This window comes from Adiantum capillus-veneris, chromosome 19 (assembly GCF_014529385.1).
Source record: "Adiantum capillus-veneris isolate H3 chromosome 19, ASM1452938v2, whole genome shotgun sequence".
Lineage (NCBI taxonomy): Eukaryota > Viridiplantae > Streptophyta > Polypodiopsida > Polypodiales > Pteridaceae > Adiantum > Adiantum capillus-veneris.
Genome location: NC_140949.1, coordinates 29,064,559 through 29,090,392, shown reverse-complemented (window position 1 = coordinate 29,090,392; position 25,834 = coordinate 29,064,559). Strand labels below are relative to the sequence as shown.

At 44.2% G+C, this 25,834-nt stretch overlaps 1 protein-coding gene across 1 annotated transcript in view; it reads right to left on the bottom strand.

The window, feature by feature from the left end:
• Positions 1-24,247, bottom strand: part of LOC147433761 (protein ALUMINUM SENSITIVE 3-like) — a 67,031-nt gene extending 42,784 nt beyond the window's left edge. The window contains exons 1-2 of the mRNA XM_086489790.1: positions 24,080-24,247; positions 23,721-23,975 (exon numbers count right to left, since the gene is read on the bottom strand). Of these exons, the coding sequence (XP_086345916.1) occupies positions 23,721-23,975; positions 24,080-24,193 (369 nt within the window). The 5' untranslated portion in view covers positions 24,194-24,247. The remainder of the gene's footprint in view (positions 1-23,720; positions 23,976-24,079) is intronic.
• Between the last annotated feature and the right edge of the window lie 1,587 nt (positions 24,248-25,834).

Sequence of the window (25,834 nt, the reverse complement as noted above, 5' to 3'; positions counted from 1 at the left end):
GCTTCAAAGGTCCGCAAGGCAGCCACTTTCTTGACAGGGAATGCGGGACAATGGTGGACAACTTTATTGCTGCAAGGGCAAGCTCCGTCCACATGGATTTATTTCAAGCAGATTTTTGCAGCAGCATGGTTATCTGATGACTTTGAAGCAGATGTCATGACAAAATGGCACCAGCTTAATGCTGCCACTTGCAGAAATCTGGATGATTACAATCAGAAGTTTTGGAAAGCTCTACTTCCAGTAACTTCCTATAGGTTTGTGCCATTGACTAAACAGATTGAAAAATACTATTGTGGCCTACCTAAAGGATTGAGAAAGTACTGTACGAAGACAAAAGTCACTACTTTGACGCAGCTCATCGAGGTAGCAAACACTGGCAATGGTTTGCTCAAGGGAGAAGATTGTGAATTTAACACTGGCGTCAAGGCAGGATCATGCAAGAAAAATTCAGCCAAGAAGCACGTTCCCAATGAGGCTCCTAAAGGGACTCAGGAGTCAGCCAACGCAGGGAAAGATAAAGCTACGGCTGAATCAGAAAAGGGGCCAGCAAAGAAATGGAAAAGGCGTTTTCCTCGCAAGACAGAAGAGCAAAAGAAGGTCCCGAGGACAGAGAACAAATGCTTTATATGTGAGCAGCCTGGCCACATTGCTTACAATTGTCCTACAAAGAAAAGGCCAGCTGATTCTGATGACAAGGAAGACAAGAAAGGAAAGAAGCCCATGGCTAGTCTAGTGCCAGATATGGTGGGCGACAAGCCAAATTCAGATGCAAGTGAGCTTTGCATAGCATGGGGAAAGGTCAGGGATCAAACAGTGCTTTTCTTCTTTGATCCAGGTGCCAAAGCCAACTTCATTTCCCCAGAATTGGCTTCAAAGTTGGGAATCAGACCTGAAGAGATGGGGTATACAGTAGAGGCAGGTTTGGCATGTCCTGGCCATACGGAGGCTGTGACACCCATCATTGGAAAATTGCGCCTACATATCCAGTCCTATGTAGATGCTGAAGAATTTTACATCATGCCACTGGACGGGTGTGATGTGTTGCTAGGTATTCCTTGGTTGTTTCGTGTACAATGAATCCTGGATGCCTACAACAAAAAGATCACTGTACAGAGCAGGGGAAAGACTCACATTCTGGATGTAAAGCTTAAAGGGGAGTCTATTCCCACTGTATCAGCTTCTGCTATTACTTCTGTAATGAAAAAGCATCTTTCTGCGTACTTGGTTTTTGCACGTGAAGTGTCAGATTGTGATGAATCAAATTTATCTGTGTTAGATAAGGAAAGGTCAATGTTTTTACAACAGTATAGTGACTGTTTTTCCGATTCATTACTGTCTCAATTACCGCCAGAGAGACCCGAGGACCATGTCACCAGCGTGTGACTACTATCTATCCTTTTTGTTGATTTCTTTCTTATTATCTATTTACTTTCACTTTTTGGAAACACCCCTCGGGAAATCTAACTGCCCTGCATTGCATAGCTAGTGTGGAACTGTCCAGAGGGAGTCTAGGCCTGAGGGCAAGAGAGCACTAAGGTTGGACAAAGACTATGGTTAGCCAAAGTGGGGTCATTGACTAGCCAAAGTGGAATCCTTTGCTACAGAGGCTACATTTCAGTTCTGGATGTGGCCGCAGTGTACAAAGAGGGTCGGATGACCTAGAAAGATACAATGGCAGCATCTCCTAAAATTTAGGGAACTGCTATTTTGGGACCTGAAAATGTGTTGACGTCATTACCTCCGGAATGACAAAGGGAACATTTTCTTACTCTGCCGTGAAGTCAACTGGGCAGCCGGTTGGGAGATTTTTAGGCGGCAACCCCGAAACGGGAAAATGCTTGTAAATGTGCCAAGTGGCACCTTCTGGTGCACTTGCCTCATGCAACAAGAGTTGGCGCTGAATTTAGGAGGGGGAGAGCCTCATTTTCAGTTTTGTCACAGGTTAAGAGCTATGGAGTGCCTGCTTTCCCTCTTATGCACAGTGCGGTGCCAGGAGTGATGCCCTGCACGCTACACACTGTCCTCTCTCTCCCCTTTGGCAGTATGTTATGCCCCTCTAGTGGGCTCTTCATTTGACCAATGTACAGTTGTGTGGGTTCATGCGCGATTGCCGAGACAAGAGCCTCTTGCACAGGTACTGGATTAGATTCAGCCAAGGTTGTGCGGGGTAGCTTGGAAAGAACCACAGTGTATATTCCCTCTTTTAAACAATAAAGAAATACCGAAAGGGCGCCTAAGTAAGGGGCCAATCTGGTGTCGGACTTCTCATACAGGTGCATTCTAGCATCTGTATCCCATTCCCCTCTCTTGTGTCACTATAGCGCAGGTATAATAGACGACTAATAATGGGTGAAAGCTAAATCAAGGTTTAGAGTAAAGTCTACCGCCCTTTTTGGATCGAACATGCCGGTTACAGACCATGCGATAGATTTGGTGCCAGGCAGTAGCCCACCAAATAAGCCTCCGTACAGGGTTAGTGCGGCTCAGCAGAAAGAGATAATGGGCCAAGTACATGAGTTGTTAGAAAAGGGGCTGATTCAGCCCAGTTCATCTCCATTTTGTTCTCCAGTGTTGTTGGTGTAGAAAAAGGATGGCTCGTGGCGTATGTGCATAGACTACCGTGCACTGAACAAGAATACCATCAAGAATAGGTTCCCTATACCTAGAATTGATGATATTATGGACAAATTAGAAGGAGCACCTATGTTTAAAAGGATAGATCTAAAGAGTGGGTACCATCGGATCCGCATTAGATCAAAGGATGTGCACAAGACTGCTTTTAGAACGACGTTTGGCCTTTACGAATTTTTAGTGATGCCCTTTGGTCTCACAAATGCTCCTGCTACGTTCAATAGGATGATGGACAGAATTTTCCGTCCACACCAGCAGTTTGTTGGTACATTCTTTGATGACATGATAGTCTACTCAAAGAATGAAGAGGAGCATAGGCATCACTTGGCCATTGTGTTCAAAGAGCTACGCAGTCATAGGTTGCTCATCAATGCAAAGAAAAGTGAGTTTTTTCTGGAAGAGATTCACTTTCTGGGACACATTGTCTCAAAGGATGGTGTCAGAATGGATCTTGCAAAAGTTGAAGCGATCAAGTCATGGCCAGATTTGAAGACGGTGCATGATGTCCGAAGTTTCTTGGGACTATGCTCCTATTACAGAAGGTTTATCCGAAATTTCGCTGAGATTGCTTCACCTTTACATGCTCTTCAAAAGAAGGCAGTCACCTTTAGATGGACACAGAAAGAGATTTCAGCTTTTGATCTCTTAAAGGAAAAGATGACTTCAGATCCAGTCATTGTGTTGCCAGATCTTAGGAAGTCATTTGTGGTCCAGTGTGATGCCTGTGGTAGTAGCATTGGGGCAGTGCTAATGCAAGATGGCAGGGTAGTAGCCTATGAGAGCAGAATTTTGCAAGGGCCAGAGATGACCATGCAGGTCTATGAGAAAGAGTTACTGGCTGTGATTCATGCGCTCTTAAGTTGGAAACACTACCTGCTAGGTGCAGATCTCGTTGTCCAAACGGACCATCAGACCTCGCGATACTTCTTGACACAGACAAAGTTATCTGAGAAGCATATGCGATGGGCAAATATCTTGTCCATGTTCCATTTTCAGATTGTGCATGTGGAAGGCAAGAAGAACGTTGTGGCTAATGCCTTGTCAAGGAAGCCACAAATTTCAGCTATGTCAATTCTTTATCATCATGAACTTCATGATATGAGAGAACAGTATGAAAATGATGAAGATTTTGCAAAGGTCTTCGAGCAGCTAATGCAAGGACAACGTCATGAACACTATCTTCTCAAAGATGGGTTCATGATGATGCATGGCAGATTGTGTGTCACAAAGCCATTGCGACGCAAAGTTATGGAAGAGAGTCATGTCCCACTGTATGCAGGGCATCGTGGCATCGATGCTACAGTTAAAGCGGTTGAGACATTCTTCTATTGCCCTACATTGAGAAGAGATGTGGATGCCTTTGTGCGAGAATGCCTAATATGCCAAAAGGTCAAGTTTGACAGGCAAAAGGCACCAAGGTTATTGCAACCACTACCTATTCCAGATAAACCATGGGAAAGTATTGCTATGGATTTTATCTTTGATCTTCCGAGAACGCAGACAGGAAACGATGGTATTTGGACCATCATTTGCAGATTCAGCAAACAGGCTCATTTTATTCCTGTCAGGAAGAAGATAAAGCCAGATCAGATGGCACGCTTGTTTATGAGCAATATTTTCAAGTATCATGGCATGCCACAGTCGATTGTTAGCGACCGTGATCCACGCATGACAAGTTTATTCTGGAGAGGCTTGTCTGAGAATATGGGCACCACGCTCAAATTCTCTTCTTCATTTCATCCTCAAACAGATGGGCAGTCTGAAGAGGCAAATTCTACTGTCCTAGATCTGCTGAAGTGTTATGTGTCAGAGCATAAAGGAAAGTGGGAGCAGTATTTGCCATTGGTGGAGTATGCATACAATAATACAGTGCATTCATCAACTGGCAAGGCACCTTTTGAGATAGTTGAAGGTGGCAAGAAAGTTCCTCCCATACTACATACAAAGGACAAGATATTTGAAGCAGATAAGTATGTTCAGGACATGGATGAAATGTACAAGAAGGTCAAAGTGGCCTTAGAAAAGACTCAGGCAAAGCAAAAGAAAGCAGCTGATCGTCACCATCGTGAAGTGGTATATTCACTTGGTGATTGGGTGCTTTTACGCTTTGAAAAGGCAAGGTTAAAGAAGATAAAGGGCAAGGAAAGATTGTTTCCAAAGCTCAGCATGCGTTACTATGGGCCTTTTCAAGTGTGCGACATAATCAGTGATCTTGCATATAGGCTGAAATTGCCTGACAGTTGGAAGATTCACAATGCGTTTCATGTGAGTCTTCTTAGACCCTATGTGGGTGATGTGCCAGAAGATATGCCAGCTGAAGATCAGCCGGAAGTCGAGGAACTTGACGAGATCTTGGTCCCTGAACAGATTTTGGCACACAAAGAAAGAAAAGTGAAAGGCAAGGTTGCTAGGCGTTACTTGGTAAAGTTCAGAAACTATCCACCAATGGATGCTAAGTGGATGGAAGAAGGTGAACTTGCAGAGTCACCAACTGTGTTATCACTTTATCTGGAAGCCTTCGGTTTGCAACCTACCTTGACCCCTTGAGTTTCAGAGCTACATGGATTGTCAGTGTAACAATGGCTTTTGAAACAAATGATGTACATGGTATTTAAAGTGAGCTCAAATGAAATACCTGTTACATGAATGTTAGAGCTGTACAGATTGTCAGTTTGGCAATTGCTCTTATGGAATGTCCAAAAGTTTGGTTAGTGCTATAGAAGTGAGTATTTCTTGTCAGTTTGTCAAGGATACAGTAATTGCTTCTATTAAAGAGTACATGTGTAACTGCATTCTTAAACTGTCAGTTTGGGTATGCTTGAAAGTGTTACGGGATCCAACGTGTACTATAAGATAGTGGCAAAATGTGCAGCTACCATTTTGTCATTGGAAAGTTAGTGACTCAAAGCAATGGCAGAGTGGGAAGCTACCACTATGTCATTGGGACAGGGTTCACACGCAGGCAATACATGAGTCGACAAGGTGTTGAATACACCACGGTTGACAATGAGCATGTATGTGTCGTACATGTGTCGACAGGTGTTGAATGCATCAGTGTTGACTGTAAGCATGCACGACATAGATGCAAACGAGCACGTTTGAGATTTCAAGAGGGGGGTATGTCACCAGCGTGTGACTACTATCTATCCTTTTTGTTGATTTCTTTCTTATTATCTATTTACTTTCACTTTTTGGAAACACCCCTCGGGAAATCTAACTGCCCTGCATTGCATAGCTAGTGTGGAACTGTCCAGAGGGAGTCCAGGCCTGAGGGCAAGAGAGCACTAAGGTTGGACAAGGACTATGGTTAGCCAAGTGGGGTCATCGACTAGCCAAAGTGGAATCCTTTGCTACAGAGGCTACATTTCAGTTTTGGATGTCGCCGCAGTGTACAAAGAGGGTCGGATGACCTAGAAAGATACAATGGCAGCATCTCCTAAAATTTAGGGAACTGCTATTTTGGGACCTGAAAATGTGTTGGCGTCATTACCTCCGGAATGACAAGGGGAACATTTTCTTGCTCTGCTGCAAAGTCAACTGACGCATCAGTTGAGATATTTTTAGCCGGGAATGCCCAAAGTCGGAAAATGTGCCATGTGGCACTCTGTGAGCATTTTGCTACTCCTTGCCAGAGAGGGGGCGCCTAAAATGAGAGAGGAGGCTGATTTTCAGATATTGTCACAGATTGAGAGCTATGGAGTGCTTGCTTTCCCTCTTATGCACAGTGCGGTGCCAGGAGTGATGCCCTGCACGCTACGCACTGCCCTCTCTCTCCCCTTTGGCAGTATGTTATGCCCCTCTAGTGGGCTCTTCATTTGACCAATGTACAGTTGTGTGGGTTCATGCGCGATTGCCGAGGCAAGAGCCTCTTGCACAGGTACTGGATTAGCTAGCGGCTAACCCCCCCGCAGGTACAGGTGAATTCGGAGAGGTTTCACGCCAAAAATCTCGTCCGATTCAAAGGGCAAGTAGCCCTACAGGTGCGGGAGCTCGAGGACTTGCTACGGATGCGACCGGCACGCGAAATGGAGCCCGAAACAGTGAATTACAGCCTGCTGTGTATTTTTGCAGGTTTAGGGTTTTGGCCCTAAACGGACCCTAATACCCCCAGGAGGTTCGGGGACGCAAGGGGACCGCTGTACAGGCGATCTGGCGCATTTTCAGGGCTGAAAACAGAGAATTCAGCGTGCTGCAGATTCTCGCCAGGTTTTACAAAGTGCCCGTATGCGTCGGGAAAGTCAGTCAATGCGTGGGAATACTGACTGTGAAGGGTCCTAGTGCAGTTATGCTGCCGAAATCAGGCCGGAACAGTTGAAATTCAGCCAAGTTTGTGCGGGGCAGCTTGTAGGGATCCACAGCATTTATTCCCTCTTTTGAACAATAAAGAAATACCAAAAGGGGCGCCTAAGTTAGGGGCCAATCGGATGTCGGTCTTCTCATACAGGTGCATTCTAGCATCTGTATCCCATTCCCCTCTCTTGTGTCACTATAGCGCAGGTATAATAGACGACTAATAATGGGTGAAAGCTAAATCAAGGTTTGAAGTAAAGTCTACCGCCCTTTTTGGATTGAACAGGCCGGTTTCACATGAAGCATCTTCCTTCACTAATGTAAGTTCGCAACTCAGCAGGAGAGAGATATCTCCCTTTCTTGGGCTGATTTGGCTTTGCTTCTGCTTCGGAGGCGGTTCTTTTCTTCTTTTGAGAAGAAGAAGTAGAGGTAGGCTGCTCATGGAGAGCCTTATGCTTGGCATGGTAAGTGCTTTGCTCCATCTTCCTGGGAGTACCCTTGTCATGTATTCCATCAGCTATGCGGGCTGATTCCATAAGTATCTGCAAGTTACCTCGAGGGTAAAGCTTCATCGCCTTTTGCAAGGCTTCATGCAATCCTGCTTCAAACTTGCGCATCTTTTCTGAATCGTCAATCTTCTTGAATGGAGTGACTTTCAAAAGAACGTCCCAAAACCTATCCACATAGCGTGGAACAGTTTCGTTCTCCGACTGTGAAAGTCGATCCCATTCTTTCTTTACCTCCTCCTCATAGTCCGGAGGAAGAAACTGTGCGTAGAACTCCTTCTTGAAAGCAGTCCAATCTTGGGGTTTACGATCTTCCAAGATAAGGGTTAACCACCAACTGCTGGCGGTGCCTTTCAGGTACATACTAACATGGAGAAGCTTGGATCTTTCTTTAAAATTCCCTTCAGCAAATGCAACTTCGAATTGGCGGATGAAAGCCAACTCTTTGTCATTATCACGCCGCCCATTGTAGGTGTCGAATTTCACATCTTTGTCTCCCGACTTGAATGTTTTCTACCTGTGGTGCTTCTTCTTATAATGCTCCTTCTTTCTACGCTTAGACTCCTTATGAACAAGAGTCTTTTCCCTTGAATGCACTTCTTGCTGCGACGGATCTTCCAGGAACATGTCTTCCGGAGCAACTATGTCATCCAAATCCTTCATGAAAGAGATCTGAGTGGAATCAGGGAGATCCTGCTCTTGAACCTTTGGGTTAAACTGCACATGACGTTCTGGAGGTTTCCTGTGCCTCTCGTGCATGCGGGAGGTTCCAATCAAAGGATCTTTCCTTGGTTCTGGCGCCTTTGGGTTCTGCGGGATTTCTCCCGACCCCATCGGCATTTTCTCCTTCCCTTTCTCAAGAGTATGGAGAATCTTTTGGAGTTCTGGATGAGAGAGAGTTTTTTGCAACTCTTCCACCTGCTGTTGAAGGAGAGAGAACTCTATCTCGCGTCCTCCCATTTCTACAGTCTGCCAAGAGTCGTCAATCCCTTAAGGAAGAGAGAGATGACCTTGCTCTGATACCACTGTCACAAAAATACGGAAGCGAAAACTGACTGTTAAATGCAATTTATATACTCAAGAGACTTTGGAGAGAAAGAGTGAAAGCTTGACACATCATAGGGGACCAGAAGATGGGCTGGTCCCCCCCCATAAAGAGAATATCTTTATTACTAACGGAAAATTCTTTACAAGCACAGGAACGGGGCGAAAGCCCGTCCTCTATTCTTTCTTGTCCTTCTTCTTCTTCTGACTGAGAGAGTAGAAGAACTGCTCTCCTGACTACTAAGAGGATCTTTCCTCTTCTGTGAGATTTTGGGAAGCTCTCGTAGATGAGAGTCTATCTTCCACAAAACTCATCGGAAGCTCTCAAAAACGAGAGTCTATCTTCCGCTAACTATGTCTCTTCGGACATAATCATTCCTGCAGTCAACCCACGAAGGAAACATGCAAAACACACGCACACGCGCTTGCTGTAATTTTCTGCACATAACCAGAAATTGTTACCTGAGTACGTTCCAATGCCGAAACGGAGGTCCTTTTCGTGACGGAAATGCTCCAAACTTTGTGCGTGTGTATAGTAGGTAGAGAGGAATAGTTTCCTACTAAAGCTTTGCTGAAATTCACCCTAATACAGGTGATTAGGGGCTGAAATAGAGAATTTGCAGCAGCTAGTAGAGAGAGAAAAAGAGTTTTCTACTACTTTACGCGATGAAACTTCTCCCACAGCTACCTATGACCATGAGAGGCCTTGTTCTAGGTGATGGGTGCACAAAGGCTCCACATACACCACAAGGTGCTGCTCTCAAGCTTCAATGGAGAGCTTCACTGCGTAGAGGACGTTCAACTTAGGGGGGTAGTGCACTGCCAACCTGGCAAGAGGGGGAGGGGCTGCTCTCTTATAGCCTCCCAGAAGAGGGGGCGCTAGCATGGAGAGAGAGAGAGAGAGAGAGAGAGAGAGAGAGAGAGAGAGAGATTGCATGGGAAAGTGTGCCAAGTGGCACACTTACTTTAAAATTTAAAAACCATTCAACTTTTGACTTTAAAAATCCTATGCTAGTTAATGAAATGTGCAATTAAGTGCACAACTGCACACATAGATGCAACCAATTAAATTGTTAGTTGCTCCCCAGCGCAATGCCGTACCGACACTGCTCTGGCATTACCTGTTCGCACTTGTCCGGCCATTTGGTCCAACGCAAATCATTTAAGAATACTTTAACTAACTTATCCTAAGGACGTAAAATAATCAGGCCTTAGGATTATTATTCTAAGGACCCCATCTCATTCCTGTGCTTGCACTAGCGCGCGTAATTTTCTCAGCCTGAAATCTGAGGCTACTATCTACCCCTTCATTGAAGACCCGATTTCCCAATCGCTAGGGCTTCAAGGTATTTTCTACTAGGGTCTCCCTGAGGTGCATTGGCCCAAACTTGGGCGCACTTGAGACCCCAAAACTGCTAAATCTATTCTGATGTGCACACAACTAATTAGATAATTCTTTTCTCGTAAATAAATTAATTATTTACAAAGTCTGACTTAGTTACAGCCAGCTCTGATACCATGAAACGAACACAGGGAGTGGATCTCCCGGCTACACAGACCGCCTACAAACACGCGTCGGACGAACCACCCGATCATAGCCACCATCCGGCAGCTCCTCTGTGTTGGGGCCAGCGTCCGAGGACGTAGACGTGCACCTGTAAGACCGGGCATCCCATACCACCCGGCCTCACCTCCTCGAGGTGACCTCGCGCACTCCTAGCCTCGTGGGCTAACCACTGGCACTCTGCCAGTGGGGGTCGATAACTGCAAATGAGGCCTTGGCCTCCCTTTTATAATAATGGCCGGCCACACTGGCCGTATTCACACTACATCTGCCCGGACACTGGACGCCCATCCCGACGGCGTCTAGGCTAGATCCCCCCTCCTGCAAGCGAAACATAAGGAGGACATTCAAATTGCAGTTCTTCTAAAAAAATTCTCACACGACACTTGTAAACTTTCTAGACCCAAAGATGAAAGATGTCGAAGCCTCTTTGCTAAATAAAGAACATAAATTAACATATATGAAAAAAACTTCCAAGATTAAGCTCTGCAGGAGAAGACGAAGAAACAACAATCTTTTGGTTCTACATTAAACGCACCAGCCATATAGAATATAGAAGGGCCTTGTCATTTGTGTAGTAAACTTGGGCATTTTGAGAAAGACTGCATCATCAAAAAGAAGATATTTGCAAACTTAATAGATTAAACTTGCTATTGAAGAAGAGGCCTCTCTCAAAGAGGCTAACACTTGTTTCATCAAAGATGATTTGGCCTTTTAGGCATGACAAGGTGAGTGATGCAGGAGGCAATCACATCTTGTAGCACCCATAGTCTAATGCTCGATACATCACTTTGGGAGAGGTATAACAGAAAAATGATGTCTTTGTGTTGACGTTGAGTTTTCCTAGATTGTCGGCGAGGGAGGGTGTTGAAACATACACCGCCAATCTAGTATACAGGAACTAGGTCTAACAGCTAAGTCAATTTCCTGTTAAAGTTATTTGTATGTGAAAAGTTTTGTATGTAGTATGCAGCCAATTGTCCTAGGTGATGTGTAAAGTCAAAGTCAAAAGGTACACAAGTAAACACCTATGTGTCAAGGGCAATTAAGAGGATATTGACATTTGAGCATAAGTGGTGGCAGCCTACTATGCGTTATGCAAAGCACAACTAGTGCTATATATATGGATGCACTATTGCTCATTTTGTTAGAGCAACTATTAATCCAAGTCTACTTTTGATAATCTCTCTCTCTCTCTCTCTCTCTCTCTCTCTCTCTCTCTCTCTCTATATATATATATATATATATTATATATATATATATATATATATATATATATATATATTATATATATATATATATATATATATATATATATATATATATATGGCTGCACTATATACATATATATATATATATAGTGCAGCCATTTTTGACCTAGTAGACAGCAACTCGCTCTTTTGATCATAACTTCTTCATCTGAACTCCGATTTGGGTGATCTATAGCCTCAATCAAATAGCACGAGGCCCTCCACACATTGATGTAAAAACATAAAATTTCGAAGTTGAGGGTTCTTGTGGTTGAGAATGAGAATCTCAAGAGGACACTTGAGATACAAACAACGCGTTTGATGCAACTTGAAGAGGAAGTCAAGGAATGTAAACGTTTTCTTGTGGACTTGAATGCTTTGAAGGAGCGCATCCGTACTACTGGCCGTACTGCCACGCCATCATCTGTTCGTACTGCCACGTCAGCAATCAGCGTGTGTGTGTGTTTGTCGGGGGGCCTACCAAGTCACCAGTTTGTGACATACCCCCCTCTTGAAAGAAATGTAATCGACCTCGACTACGCTCGCAAAATAGACAAAGACCATAAACTGTCTTAGTAGACACTGACTATTAGTACCGACGCACCAGACACGACACATCTAGCACATGTACAAAGACGACAGTCACATCACTGCACATGACATCACAGGACATCACATGTCAAACAATCACAGAAACATTCATTCCAAATCTCAGACCATGACTGCCAGCAACGTATTTAGTAACCACATCTAGATCCTTCCCGACTTCATTGATGTCGAGTTAACTAATTCCATATTGCGATCATGTCTATAGAGGTTTTTTTTAAATTTCCGACTCAAGCACTCTTGTGTGCAAGTAGTCATTCGCCGCAAGCACTGTCGTGTGCGAGAAATCTTTCACCTCAAGCACTGTCGTGTGCGAGAATCATTTCAATGATCCCAGATTATCATTAAGTTCATTCTGAACAGAGTGGTCCAGTCATTCATTCCATTGAATTAGTCGTGATCCATTATTCATTATCAGGTTCATTCAGGAGCTGTCACTGCTTCATCTCATTCTTAATCCTACTCTTTTTCCGGAATTTACAATTTTTTTTATAAAACATTAATTTTATTCAAAATTCAAAATCATCTTCTAAAAAAGTCTTGTTTTATAAATCTAAAAAGTAAAATAATGCTAATTCAAAAAAATTTGTTCTGAAACGAGTATCGCCTCGTCCTGCTGCTCTTTCAATCTGCCAATCATTCTGATTCTTGCGCCCTTTTGGGACACTTCGTAGTGATATGTCCTTGTTCTCCACATTCAAAACACTTCCCTGCTTTGAAATATTCATCTCTTTGGTCTTTTGTCAAATGAAGGTCGTCTATCTCTTCGTCGATTGTTTCTGCTATGACTTGTTGAAGGTTCATCTGATGGGTAAGTCAATTAATCCGAATGTATAGCAAATCCCGCTTTGCGCGTCCCATCAACTGTTGTATAGACTCGGACTTCCTTTCGAGACAATAACCTTGAATTTCTTTGGGAAGCCCACAACAATCTGCTCCTTAAATTTGATCTTCTTAAAGGATAAAACACGTAGAAAAATTTCCCAAAATCTTTCACAGTAAGAATCCAAAGATTTTGTCTTGGCTATCCAAACATGGTTCCAATTAGTAATCACATCTCGTTCGTATTCTTGTGTGAGCCATGAAGAAATAAAGAGTTTCTTAAATTTCAACCACTTAGTCGGCACTTGTTTCCTTAATAACAGAGTGGACCACATGTCCGTGCATTTCCTTTCAGGAAGGATGCCGCCCGTCTGATCTTGGAGTGCTCTGTATAGCGGCCTCCAGAAAATGCTATGTCAAACTGTTGGACAAAGGCTAAAGCCTTGGGAGTATCTCAGAACCCTGAAAAATGCTCAAACTTTACTGCATGTCCTCCCTCTTTGAATTCTTTGGGCTTTTTGCCCTTGTCGTCCAGGAAATCATATTGATTGGCTCTGTAAAACTGCTTGCATAAAACATGTGATCTGTCCGTCGTTTCTTGCCATTCCTGTCCTCATCACTTGAGTCAGAAGAAAATGAGGTGTTCGAGCTATCAAAAGATGAGTATCGCCTCGTCCTGCTGTTCTTTCAATCTGCCAGTCATTCTGATTCTTGTGCCCTTTTGGGACACTTTGTAGCGATATGTCCTTGTTCTCCACATTCAAAACACTTCCTTGCTTTGAAATATTCATCTCTTTGGTCTTCTATCAATGAAGGTCATCTATATCTTCGTTGATTGTTTCTGCTATGACTTGTTGAAGGTTCATCTGATGGGTAAGTCAATTAACCCGAATGTATAGCAAATCCCCGCTTTGTGTGTCCCATCAGCTATTGTATAGACTCGAACTTCCTTTCGAGACAATAACCTTGAATTTCTTTGGGAAGCCCACAACAATTTGCTCCTTAAATTTGATCTTCTTAAAGGATAAAACACGTAGAAAAATTTCCCAAAATCTTTCACAGTAAGAATCCAAAGATTTTGTCTTGGCTATCCAAACATGGTTCCAATTAGTAATCACATCTCGTTCGTATTCTTGTGTGAGCCATGAAGAAATAAAGAGTTTCTTAAATTTCAACCACTTAGTCGGCACTTGTTTCCTTAATAACAGAGTGGACCACATGTCCGTGCATTTCCTTTCAGGAAGGATGCCGCCCGTCTGATCTTGGAGTGCTCTATATAGCGGCCTCCAGAAAATGCTATGTCAAACTGTTGGACAAAGGCTAAAGCCTTGGGAGTATCTCAGAACCCTGAAAAATGCTCAAACTTTACTGCATGTCCTCCCTCTTTGAATTCTTTGGGCTTTTTGCCCTTGTCGTCCAGGAAATCATATTGATTGGCTCTGTAAAACTGCTTGCATAAAACATGTGATCTGTCCGTCGTTTCTTGCCATTCCTGGCCTCATCACTTGAGTCAGAAGAAAATGAGGTGTTCGAGCTATCAGAAGATGAGGACGAACTTGGCAATCCTTCAAAGCGTACATGTTACTTCTGCTTTCTTTTCAAAAGTGGATTTTTGACCCAAGTAACTGGGGAAGCTAGTTCCCTTGTTATGTTGCTTCAATTGCTTTTCCGTCAGCTTCTTCATATTCAGAATCTGATTGATTCGGACATGGACCGCATCATGGACTTCTTCTTCAGTAAAAATTATTGGAGTAGGAGGCTTCTTGATCGCCGGTTTGATTGGTGGCTGGGTGGTTTTCTGCCACAGAGTATGAACTTCAGTCATCGCCTGCTGGGTCAAAAATTTTACAAATTGGGGATCCTTAGCAAATTTAATCATCTGCTTCATTGCCTCGTCAACGAGTTGTCGACGTTCAACCTCTTCAATCTCAACCTGAGTAGGCCGAGGTGGGCCGTACTCTTCCGACTGCTCATGAGAATCTTCTCCGCGATCTCCTCCCGCATTGGCAGAGGCAGAAGGAGTCGACTGATCTTTGTTGGAATCCAAAAGTGTCGCGAGAAAAAGGATCGTATTTCCCGATAGAAGAGAAATCGCTCGTGCCCTGATACCATTGTAACAAACTTGGGCACCCCAAGTCTAGATTCTGTCGCGACACGAGAAAGGATCACTTTAAATACTTCACAACTTTAAAATTCATAGTTCAATTTGGTCGACACGGCCCGGCATAGTTCCGTGCCAAGAGAGATTGGCCCCAAAGACTGGCGCCCCTTTCGGTATTTCTTTTATATTAATCTTTGAGCAAAGTACAGCTTCCGTAGGGACCTCTGCTCTCAGACTCTACGTCGAGATACTCTGAAGAGTGAGGCCCTTAGGGCTCTTTTATTCTTATAAGGGATGCCAAAAGCAGAGCCCCAAAAGCAGTTAAACTCAAAAGCAACTAGTAGTTTGTTCCAAAAGCAACTGATCCCAAAAATCTGCCCAGAAAAACGTAAGCGCGATTTGCGGAATTCCGTACACCTGTGAGCGCAAAATCCGGCCCTGACGTCAGCATGTCAACGGAATTTCCGGAGGTCCGTACTGTTAGCCGTACTGCCATATCAGCACATGTCCGTACTGCACGTCAGCAATTAGCGTGTGTGTGTGTTTGTCGGGGGCCTGCCACGTCACCAATTCGTGACAGTTAAGCCCGATCATTTGGCTAAACTGTTTGTCTCACAGATCTTTCGTCTACATGGTATGCCTGCGTCTATAGTTTCACATAGAGATCCCCATTTCACCAATTTGTTTTGGAGGGCAATCTGTGAGAATATTGATACACAATTATAATTCTCTTCCTCTTTCCATCCACAGACAGATGGGCAGATAGTGAATTCAGTGGTTTTGGACTTGTTGAAGTCATACCTCTGATCAGAAGGCTCGATGGGAGAAGTATTTGACTTGGTGGAGTTTGCCTACAACAACACAGTACATACGTCTATGGGGAAGGCGCCATTTGAGATTAGAGAGAGTGCTAGGACGGTTCCACCTATTCTAAGCACCAAGGATACGATTTTTGAAGTAGATCAATACATTCAGGATCTGGACATTGCTTTTGCTAAGGTGAGAGAGGCTCTCGAGAAGTTTCAAGCATGGCATAAGAAGGCAGCGGATAAGCATCGGCGTGACTTGCAACTAAAGGAGGATGATTGGGTGCTTTTACGGTTTGAGAAGGCACGCCTACGAAAACAAAAGGGTAAGGAGCGACTTTTTCCAAAGTTGAGTATGCAATGCTATGGCCCTTTCCAGATTCAAGAGAAGATAAATGATGTATCCTTCAGACTGAAGTTACCAGATACTTGGAAGATTCACAATGCATTTCATGTGAGTCTATTGAGAACTTTCAAAGGTGAGGTGCGAGTGGACAGGGCGTCAGAGGAGCAACCTGAGGTGGAAGAGACAGAGGAGATTCTCATTCCAGAACAGATCCTGCTCACAAAGAAAGGAAAATTAAAGGTAAGTTGATACGCCGGTATTTATTCAAGTTTAAGAAGTATCAGGCCTTGGATGTAAAATGGTTGGAGGAGGAGGACCTAGCAAATACTCCTTGGATTTTAGAGCTTTACCTTGAAGCTTTTGGTTTAGCATCGACTATTCCAAGAGTTACTGATGATCAGCAGGTTGAATCTGGTGTGATGCGGACTACACAAGAGGGAAGTTACTCCGCTCCTTTGTCACATACTACCCAAACGGAATAAAGTCACTAATTTCTTTTGTGATTTCAGGCATACTGACATGCTAACAGTATTCTTTTTTGTGACTTTATGAAAAGTACTTTGAAATGAGAATTCCTAAAATGAATCTCTTATATGTGCTCTCTCATGTGTATAGTGTTTGAGTGCATTTCGGTCTTGTCACCAAAGGGGTGATGTGGATATGATAGTTGTCACCTAAGGGGTGATGTGGATATGATAGTAACAAGATTAAGTGAATCAAGACATCCGCGAGAGATCGGTGCGATCTAGATGTGATTACTAAATACGTTACAGTGATTGTGACTCTCATCTAAGATCTCGACGGTGATAGTGATGTGAATGTGATGTGAATGTCGCCTTCGTGCAAGTACTAGATGTGTCGTCTAGTGCGTCGGTACTTAAGAGTCAATGTCTATTGAACTAGTTTTTGTCCTATGTCCGTTTTTGCAGGCGTAATCGAGGACGATTACATTTTCCTCGATTACATTTCTTTCAAGAGGGGGATATGTCACAAAGTGATGACGTGGCATGACCTAAAGGACGGACTCCAAACAGAGAGGGTCATATCCCTAGTGAAAGATGCGAAAGAATTCTTACCAACTTTAAAGTCTTGCCGAGTGGCCCAATTTTAAAAGTTCAGTTCCTACCAACATATGGGACCTTGCCGATGGGGCCTAAGAGACACAAGGAATTAAAAAAACTTGCGCGAACGGCTGACAACGTGGCAGCTGTACGGATTGAGCTAGCAACTTCTAGCGCTAGCTTTTGGGCCGAGATGCTTCTAGACTTGAAGCTTTTCATGTACTTTGCTTTTGGAAGGCCCAAGGCCTATAAATCAATTGCCGAATCCCAAAAGACAAAGAAATTGGCAACACCCACCCAAGAAAGTAAGGCACATACTCAATGCCAGACCATATGCCCATGGGAGCAAACCCAAAGAGTGACTAAGAGTCTGATCTACATGTAATGTGCAACACGAACAATCCGATCATACCAACATTGCCGGCCCATGTCCCCACTAGCAAACCAGCATGAACCATCAACCATCAACCACATGGAGTAAAGTATACGGCAGCTGATCCGCAAATCCCAATAAAACGACCAATATTGGTACATGAAGGCATGAGATATTGGTACATGAGATAGGCATGAGATAGTACACTCCAAACATCTAGGGTAGGAAGAGCAATTACTGGCAATGGAGGGACAACTATGTCCATCGCAAAAGAGGGGCTTGGCTCTGTGTGTGTGTGTGTGTGTGTGTGTGTGTGTGTGTGTGTGTGTGTGTGTTGGGGGGGGAGGAAAGGGATGGTGGGGATGGGGATGGGGATGGGGCTGGGGGTGGAGGAGGAGGGGCAGCAATGATAGGGGCAGAATCCCAAGTGGCAAGAGGAGAGCGTTGAGGAGGGGGATTCACTAGGGTGGCTGACAACTATGAGGGAGCTGGTGAATCTCTATGAAGACACTGGAGGGGGTCTTTCTATGAAGAGACTAGAGGGAGGCTAGGACCCCGCTGAAAAATAGACTGCTGACGATGAACATTGCGGCAGCGCTGAACATGCTACCAACCATCCACCGGACCTTGAGGGGATGGGGGTATCAACTGAGGACCAGCACGCTGTGATTGCTGTCGAGGACGAGGTAGAGTGGAGCACTCACGAGCCATGTGTCCAAATTGGCGCCGGTCGACTAGTCACCTGTAATCTCACAGTAGCAACCTGTCCATCTACACCGCCTCAAAGAAATCTGGAAACTCTCACAAGCCTGCGACATATACCTGTACCCACATAGCACCAGTGTAATAAGTGGTAGAGCCTGGAATGACCAAGCTCATCGTCGTGCAAATGCCACAGCCGAGGACGATGTTCTAGCTGTATGCCAGAGAGAGAGAAGGTAACTAGAAACCAAGGGATCTCCTGGCGGCGCTCAATCTCATCAACAATAACCTGGATACCAAGGAGTGAGGACCACCATACAAGAGCCAGAGGCTATAGGAGATGTTAAAATATACTCAATGCTTACAGCATATGTCTCACTTTGTTGTATGTTGCACATTTGTGAGGCCCCCATTGTGAGGAGAATCCATTAGCGCACATATCTTTGGTGGGATTCCGAAGTGGTCATTGTTGTGTCACTAATGGTGCTGAGCTAATTCCAGATACAATCATGGCTCCACGCAAACTTTCAGAGATATGTGTGTGTACGACTAGACTGTTAGGTGCAGCGGAATGAATGTTTGTGCTTTGCTCAAGATGAGTGCTCCAAACTGTGCTCAAGCTTCCTTCTGTTCTTATGGAAGGGAGAGCCTTCCGTTCTTAATGAGAAAATGCTATGATCACAAACAAAGTGAATGGACACTGTGCGTGCAAGTGTATGAGACTGAGAGATAGAGAGAGAAGAGAACTACGACACAAGAGACGTTGTAAAACCCTCCTCCGAAAGCCCCACTCTCGTCAGCGAGAGTGGTCTACTATTGATTGCACAAAGTGGTACAATGATGATGCATGGAAAACTAATGCAGATCTAGGCTATGCCGACAACGACGACCGTTATGGCGAGGACGACAATGCGGGCTGAATTGGGGGTGGATCTAACTGCTGAAAATCTGCTGAATCTGGGGTTGATTTGGGTGGCTGAAAACGCAGGTTTGGCTGCGTTTTTCGAGGCTGAATCTTCTTGAAAAAAACGCTGATGGCCACTGTGATCTGTGACTGAAAACGCTGCTGAAATTGCAGCCTTCTGATGGCGATGAAAACACTGCAAAGCTGGGATGAAAACCGCTGGAATGCTGTTGTCTTTAGGGCTGAAAACGCTAGGTGATTGCTGCTGATCTGGTGGTTCTGCTGGCGATAGGAAATGCTAGATGCAAAGGCTGCCGCGGTCAATCCAATGCTGAAAACGCCAAGGCAAGGAAGGCTGGCGATGCTACAAACGCTAGGCTGAAATGTTGATGGAAAACGCCAAGGTCGATGGGGTGCTTAAGGGGTTCTTGCTGAGAGAGGGGAGTACCTGCTGCCAAAGGCTTGTTGTGCTCCTTGCTCATCTGCCAAAGAATGCTAGCTTTGGTTTGCTTATATATTTTCTTACCCAAATTGCCCTACCTACTTTTGTTGGAAAGTCACTTAAATTAATAAGTAAAAAATGTCAAAAATAGGGAAAATAGGCTAAATGCACTCGAAAAATCCCCTAACTGATTCTAATGGATTCTGATGGGAGTACTGATGATCATGCTGTGTGCAACCAGAGGATATGCATCTATACTAAGTGACTGGGCATGCACGGTCTACGAATAGACTCACAAAAAGTGCCAGATCACTTCTAATCTTGTCACGTGACACATCCAACCCTATGTGTTAGTGGACAAGCTACAGCACACCAAGGGTTCAGTCAATCCAGTCAGTCTAGATTTAGCAATGATCTGGCACTTTTGTGAGTCTATTCGTAGACCGTGCATGCCCAGTCACTTAGTGTAGATACATATCCTCTGGTTGCACACAGCATGATCATCAGTATTCCCATTAGAATCAGTTAGGGGATTTTTCCAGTGCATTTAGCCTATTTTCCCTATTTTTGGTATTTTTCACTTATTATTTTTAAGTGACTTTCCAACAAAAGTAGGTAGGGCAATTTTGCTAAGAAAATATATAAGCAAACCCAAGTTAGCACTTTCTAGCAAAAGAGGCAGCAGGAGCTTCCCGCTCAACAGACACCTTCTCAGCAGGAACCCCCATCAGCACCCTTTGCGTTTTTGGTCTCCATCCTCACCACAAATACCCCAGCGTTTTTGGTTTCCATCAACATCCCCACCTAGCATTGACGATTTCAGCCTTGATCATTGTCGACAGTCCCAGATTTCAGCCTTGCTTGATCGCCACAGTCAATCAGCCCTAGCATTTTGTTCTCCATCAACACCTAGCCCTGGAGTTTTAGCATATCCTCAGCACCTCTACAGCCCTGGCGTTTTCAGCCTCCGCATGATCGCCAGCAGTCCCAGAAAAGCCAGCGTTTTTCACTAACGCTAGAAGGGCAGATCAGCGTTTTGGCTTTCAGCCCATTTGCAACAGTTGGTTCAGCGTTTTCAGCATGCATTAGAAGTAGCAGATTCAACCTTAGCCTCACGCAGAAGGACCCATTTTCAGCCCTAGAAAACGCAGCCAAAACAGTCTTTTTCAGCCACCCAAAACAGCCCAAAGATTAGCAAATTTTCAGCAGATAGAAGACCGCAGATTTCAGCCCTAAAGTCGTCGTCATCGTCCCCGTCGTCGTCGTCGGTATAGTCCCAAGTTGCATCAGTCCATTGCATCCGCATTGTACCACTTTGTGTAATCACTAGTAGACCACTCTCGCCAACGAGAGTGGAGCCTTCGGAGGAGGGTTTTACAACGTCTCTGGTGACGTATCTCTCTTCTCTCTCTATCTCTCAGTCTCATACACTTGCACGCACAGTGTCCATTCACTTTGTTTGTGATCATAGCATTCTCTCATTAAGAACGGAAGGCTCTACCTTCCATAAGAACAAAAGGAACCTTGAGCACAGTTCGGAGCACTCATCTTGAGCAAAGTACAAACAATCATTCGCTGCACCTAACAAATCTAGACTGACTAGACTGATTGAACCCTGATCATGTTGTAGCTTGTCCACGGACACATAGGGTTGGATGTATCACGTGACATCCCCTCCTTTTCAAAGTGAGGCACTGGTACCGGATGGGCGTTTAGGGAGATCGCCAATAGCATCCGGAATCCTGGAAGGGACTCTTGGCTGGCCCACTCTGATGTGTGGGTCGTGCGGTACTTGAACTTCATAAAGGTCTGCGACGCTTGCTTCTTTGGGCCGCGCCGAAAGCGACACAAAGTCTTCTGTGGTTCCTTTAATGCTTCAACTTCGTTTAGAGTCATGCTTCTTTCTTCTTCAAGAATCTCCATGGCTGAAAATTCCTTAAACCATTTCCAACACAAAACCATGAACATACCTATTTCATGTAAAGTGAGTGGAAAAAATCTTGTCTTCCTCAAAGATTGTGCATGCAATGTAGATGAACAAATGGACGGAGTGCCAAACCGTTCACCACACACACGCAAACAATGAGATAGAATCTTTCTCTTATGATCTAGAGCAATCAACTGTGGCAAAACACAATGGAAATGCCCACGCTTGGTGCTCATACTTTCATGTGCTCGTTCGGAAACTGTGTCATGTCAAGGAAGAGACATGGAATGTGACTTCCTTACATACATACCTTTCAGCTTTTCATGAAAAATCCGCATACATTCGTGCTCATCCATGAGAGAAACGTGCTCAACATACAATATGCAGAGTTACCAGGGAACGGGTAAAACCATGCCTGGAACACCAGAACGGCGTTCCGGCTGGTAGGCAATGCTTGGAATGTCCCGGAACAGCAGTCCGTTCCGACAGGCGGACTCAAACTGGAACGGTCGACCGGAACAGATTCGGAACGCCGGAACGGGAAAAAACGCGCAGATTTTTCTAACATTCAAAAATGAGCAGAAACTTAAAATTCAAAAACAGTAAGCCCTCAAAAACTATATAATGTGCCAAACCCTCACCCCTTTCCTTCACAAGCTCTCAAGCTCTCTTGCTCTCAAGCTCTCTTGCTCTAGCCTCTCAAGCTCTATTGCTCTCAAGCTCTCAAGGCCCAAGCTTCAATCTCTCAAGCTCTCAAGCTACCAACTTCCAAGCTCTCAAGCTCTCAAGCTACCAAGCTCTCAAGCTCTCAACTTCTATCTTGCTCTCAAGCTCTCAAGCATCAAGCCTTCAAAGTTCAAGGCTCTCAACTTTCAAGCTCTCTCTTGCTCTCGAGTCTCAAGGCTTTAAGCCTCAAGCTCTCTGGAGTCTCATTCCAATTTCCATCATCTAGATTCCATGGCCTCTTCTTCTCCTACAACCCCCTCCGTTCATGCGGGCAACACTCAAAAGGCGAAGGAATGGTTGTGGTGGGATGAAGTGACCTCGGAGGGCACCTTGTCGGCGGCGGGAGGTTCTCGTGCATGGGCATGCAAGCTATGCTCTTACACGCGGAAAGGGGGGCATGACAAAGTGAGGGCACACTTTCTTCGAGTGCCGGGACATGAGGTGAGATTTTGCACCAGGTTTTTGGCAACATAATTAGGGTTTGCACGTTTTAGGGTTAGGGTTTTCAAAATTAGGGTTTGCAAGTTTTAGAATTAGGTTTTTCGGAATTAGGGTTTGCAAGTTTTAGGGTTAGGGTTTTCAGAATTAGGGTTTCAGCAGTTAGGGTTTCTTGCAGAAATTAAGGTTAGGGTTTCTGCTCTCGGGCAGCCACGTCATCACTGTGACAATTTAGGCACCTCGGCCACATTTGTAAGTTGGCTCCATTCTTTAGGCTTTGACACGTCAACAGTTTGTTACACTCTCCAATCATCCGTCCAATGAGGGTGCACCCATTGAGAGAGCGACCGATATTCGCCACCAAAGCCTACTCCTCAGGGGTAAGAACCACACACTAAGTAGATGGTGGCGCTAAGTAGATGGTGGGGGGCCAGCCGAGGTGGTAACCCAAAACTAGCAAAGCAGCCTCCATGACACAAGGATGTCGAGATTGAAGACAATTCACTTGTGCTACGTGGACATGTTCTGCCACAGTCTAGCATGATCCAGTAGCTTAGGATTGAGCATGGCGCCTTTGTGAGCCTCTAGCAAAACATGCATGCCCAAGCCGGTCACACTTGCATACCCTCTCTTGTTTTGTTCCTGGTCACACACTTGCATACCCTCTCTTGCACGGTCCAGTCATTCAAGCATACAGGTAATTGTCGCATGTGAACCACCTCTTATTATGGCTTTATTTAATAAGTCAATCTCAGCCATATTTTCCGTTGGCCGTGGGGCTGAATTAAACCCTGCTCGACCCAGCCAGCTCATCCTATAAATGCAGCCCATAGGGCGCTTATAGAAGCAGAGAACCCGGGAACTTGACGGGGCACCAGACCGTGCCGCAAGACCAGCCAGCAGCCCAGCATTTTCTCAGATGCATGGCCGGCGTTTTCAGTTTTGGAGAGAGAGAGAGAGAGAGAGAGAGAGAGCACAATCAGCATACGTAAGGAGAAGCTTGTCCATACGTCAACCAAAGAAGTCTGTTTTTGAAGCAGCTAGATTGGCATTTGTGCTGAAACATAATAGTATGTATTCGAAGTTTTAAGCACAAAACAAGACTGAAGTTTATGGACGTAACATGAAAAGAACCAGACAAGCTGAAAAGTACAAAACAAGAGTGAATTTTATGGTCATACCATGAAAAGAACCAGACAAGCTGAAATGACAAGGCCATCACCATCGAAGGCAAACTTTAAAACAAGCCCAAGGGTGAGGAGCTGAACGGCGGAACGAAAGACAGCAACTTGAATGTCCTTTGCAAGACCCAATTTCAGACTGTGGGAGAGATACACAGCCAGAGTGATAGGCATACAGGCACCCAGCATCTTCCGTGTGCTGTCATCAAAGGAGAGGGAGGGTATGGTGAAACGCTGAAACTGCCACGAGCATCCCTGTTGGCAACACACGCACTGCTGAATTCATGGCTCGTGGAAGAGATGCTCAGAGTTGATTCAGCGCATATTGGCTTGGGGTAACATAGAGGTCTAAAATGGACCTGTGAAGCTGCTCGTAATGAAAGGCCCCTTGCCGTCGATACTCTTCTCCTCCTGTCGCTGCAGATGCGAAAGGGCAAAGCTGGTATCTTGACATGCGTAACGAGGACAACCATGCTCGCCACCTTGCAAGCGCGAGAGAGAGAGAGAGAGAGAGAGAGAGAGAGAATTTCTACATGGGAGGAATATTTTAACGTAGTAAGATTGCCAAGCTTAAGCTTTGGAAGAGAAGGCATAAAGTTGGAGAGTGCTGGAATGAGTTATGATATGTATGATATGTATAGTGCATAAGTTATTGAGAAGCAATAGCAAAGAATACTATTAATTTATGCCGAAAACAAGGTGCAGCGTTTGTTTATGTATAAGTTTGTTGTAAAATATATAAGTTGTTGCTACATGGTTTGTTTCTTATTAGTTGATCATTTTTGTAGAAGTATAAGACATGGGGTTGCGAATGGAATGTCTATTTCTGTTGATGTTATTGCAAGACATTTAGGTAATGTGGATGGAGTAGTATCTTGATTAGTCATTGAGCTGCAGTTCATGTAGCGGTTGAATCCTAAAATTTGAAAGTTGAATGATGTTCTTGTAGAGAAAAGTAAGAACATAAGCTAAACATAATATAACTTTAAGAAAAAAATTGCAGAACATAAGCTAAACAGAACATAACTTTTTAAAAAAATCTCACAGATAATAGAGAAACATGGCATAAAATTATCACAGATATTAAAGGGCAAGACTCTTGCGAAGTACTTTAATACATAAGAGAAAACTGAATGAGAGTTGCGACCCTAAAACAAAGATTAAATTTCATTGCACGCTATATTTTTCTATGGTGTTTTAAATAATAGTATTTCTTGCAGTTTGGAGGATGTCCCTTCAAATTATTGTATCCTTTGGTGGACGTTGCATCTTGACTAATTATTGCTTGTGCTTCCAGTGCAATAGCAATGTTCATATCGTGTGTATTGTGCAGGACATGAAACTCGAAGTTTTGACAAAATGGGGGAAAGAAAGACACATCATGTTTCATCAGTTTTGGTGGATTTGTCATGTGTGCTCTTTTCCTAGCTTCAAAATCGGATGTCATGCCTATGTAAACACGGTTATTGATTTTGTACCTAATAGAGTAAAGTATGTAGTTCTCTTCGTCTGTCGTTGTCTTTTGGGAGTTGGAGCAGCGTCGGAACGTGTTGCTTCCTCTTGTGAAGTTGTTATGTTGTCAGGGTCTCCTTGTTGGTTTCGTTGTCGATGTCCTGCACTGAAGTGATGTGCTCAATTAGTATGGAATCAGATAATTATATTCTATAAGGGGTGCATATGGTTACCATATAGCGGTTCAAGCTTTCGGAATGGATCAGTTGTCTCACCAAACCGGGCATAAAAAAGGTCTCTATTAAAATGCCATGTGAATTTCTCATCGGTTAAGATTGCTCTCTCGTTCCCTTTGAATTCGTTCCCAAACTCTTTGACCATGTTGGAAAGTGCCTGGCTTGCTGTATTCTTGTCGAGAACGACCAATTTGTCAAGGGCAATTTTTTAACCGTAGTGAAGCATCTCGACTACGTAGGTGGTGATTCCAGTAGTCTTTGTGTTCAGTATTTCTTGTGCTTTTGTGTCTAGCCGTAGTTTGTTTGACTCATCAAAGTCAATACCCAACGATAGCAGTATCTCTTTTTGTAACCCTATAGAAACAAAAGATAGATGTTGTAGAAGCAACCAAATTTGTTAATGTTTAGTGTTTGCAATACAAGAAT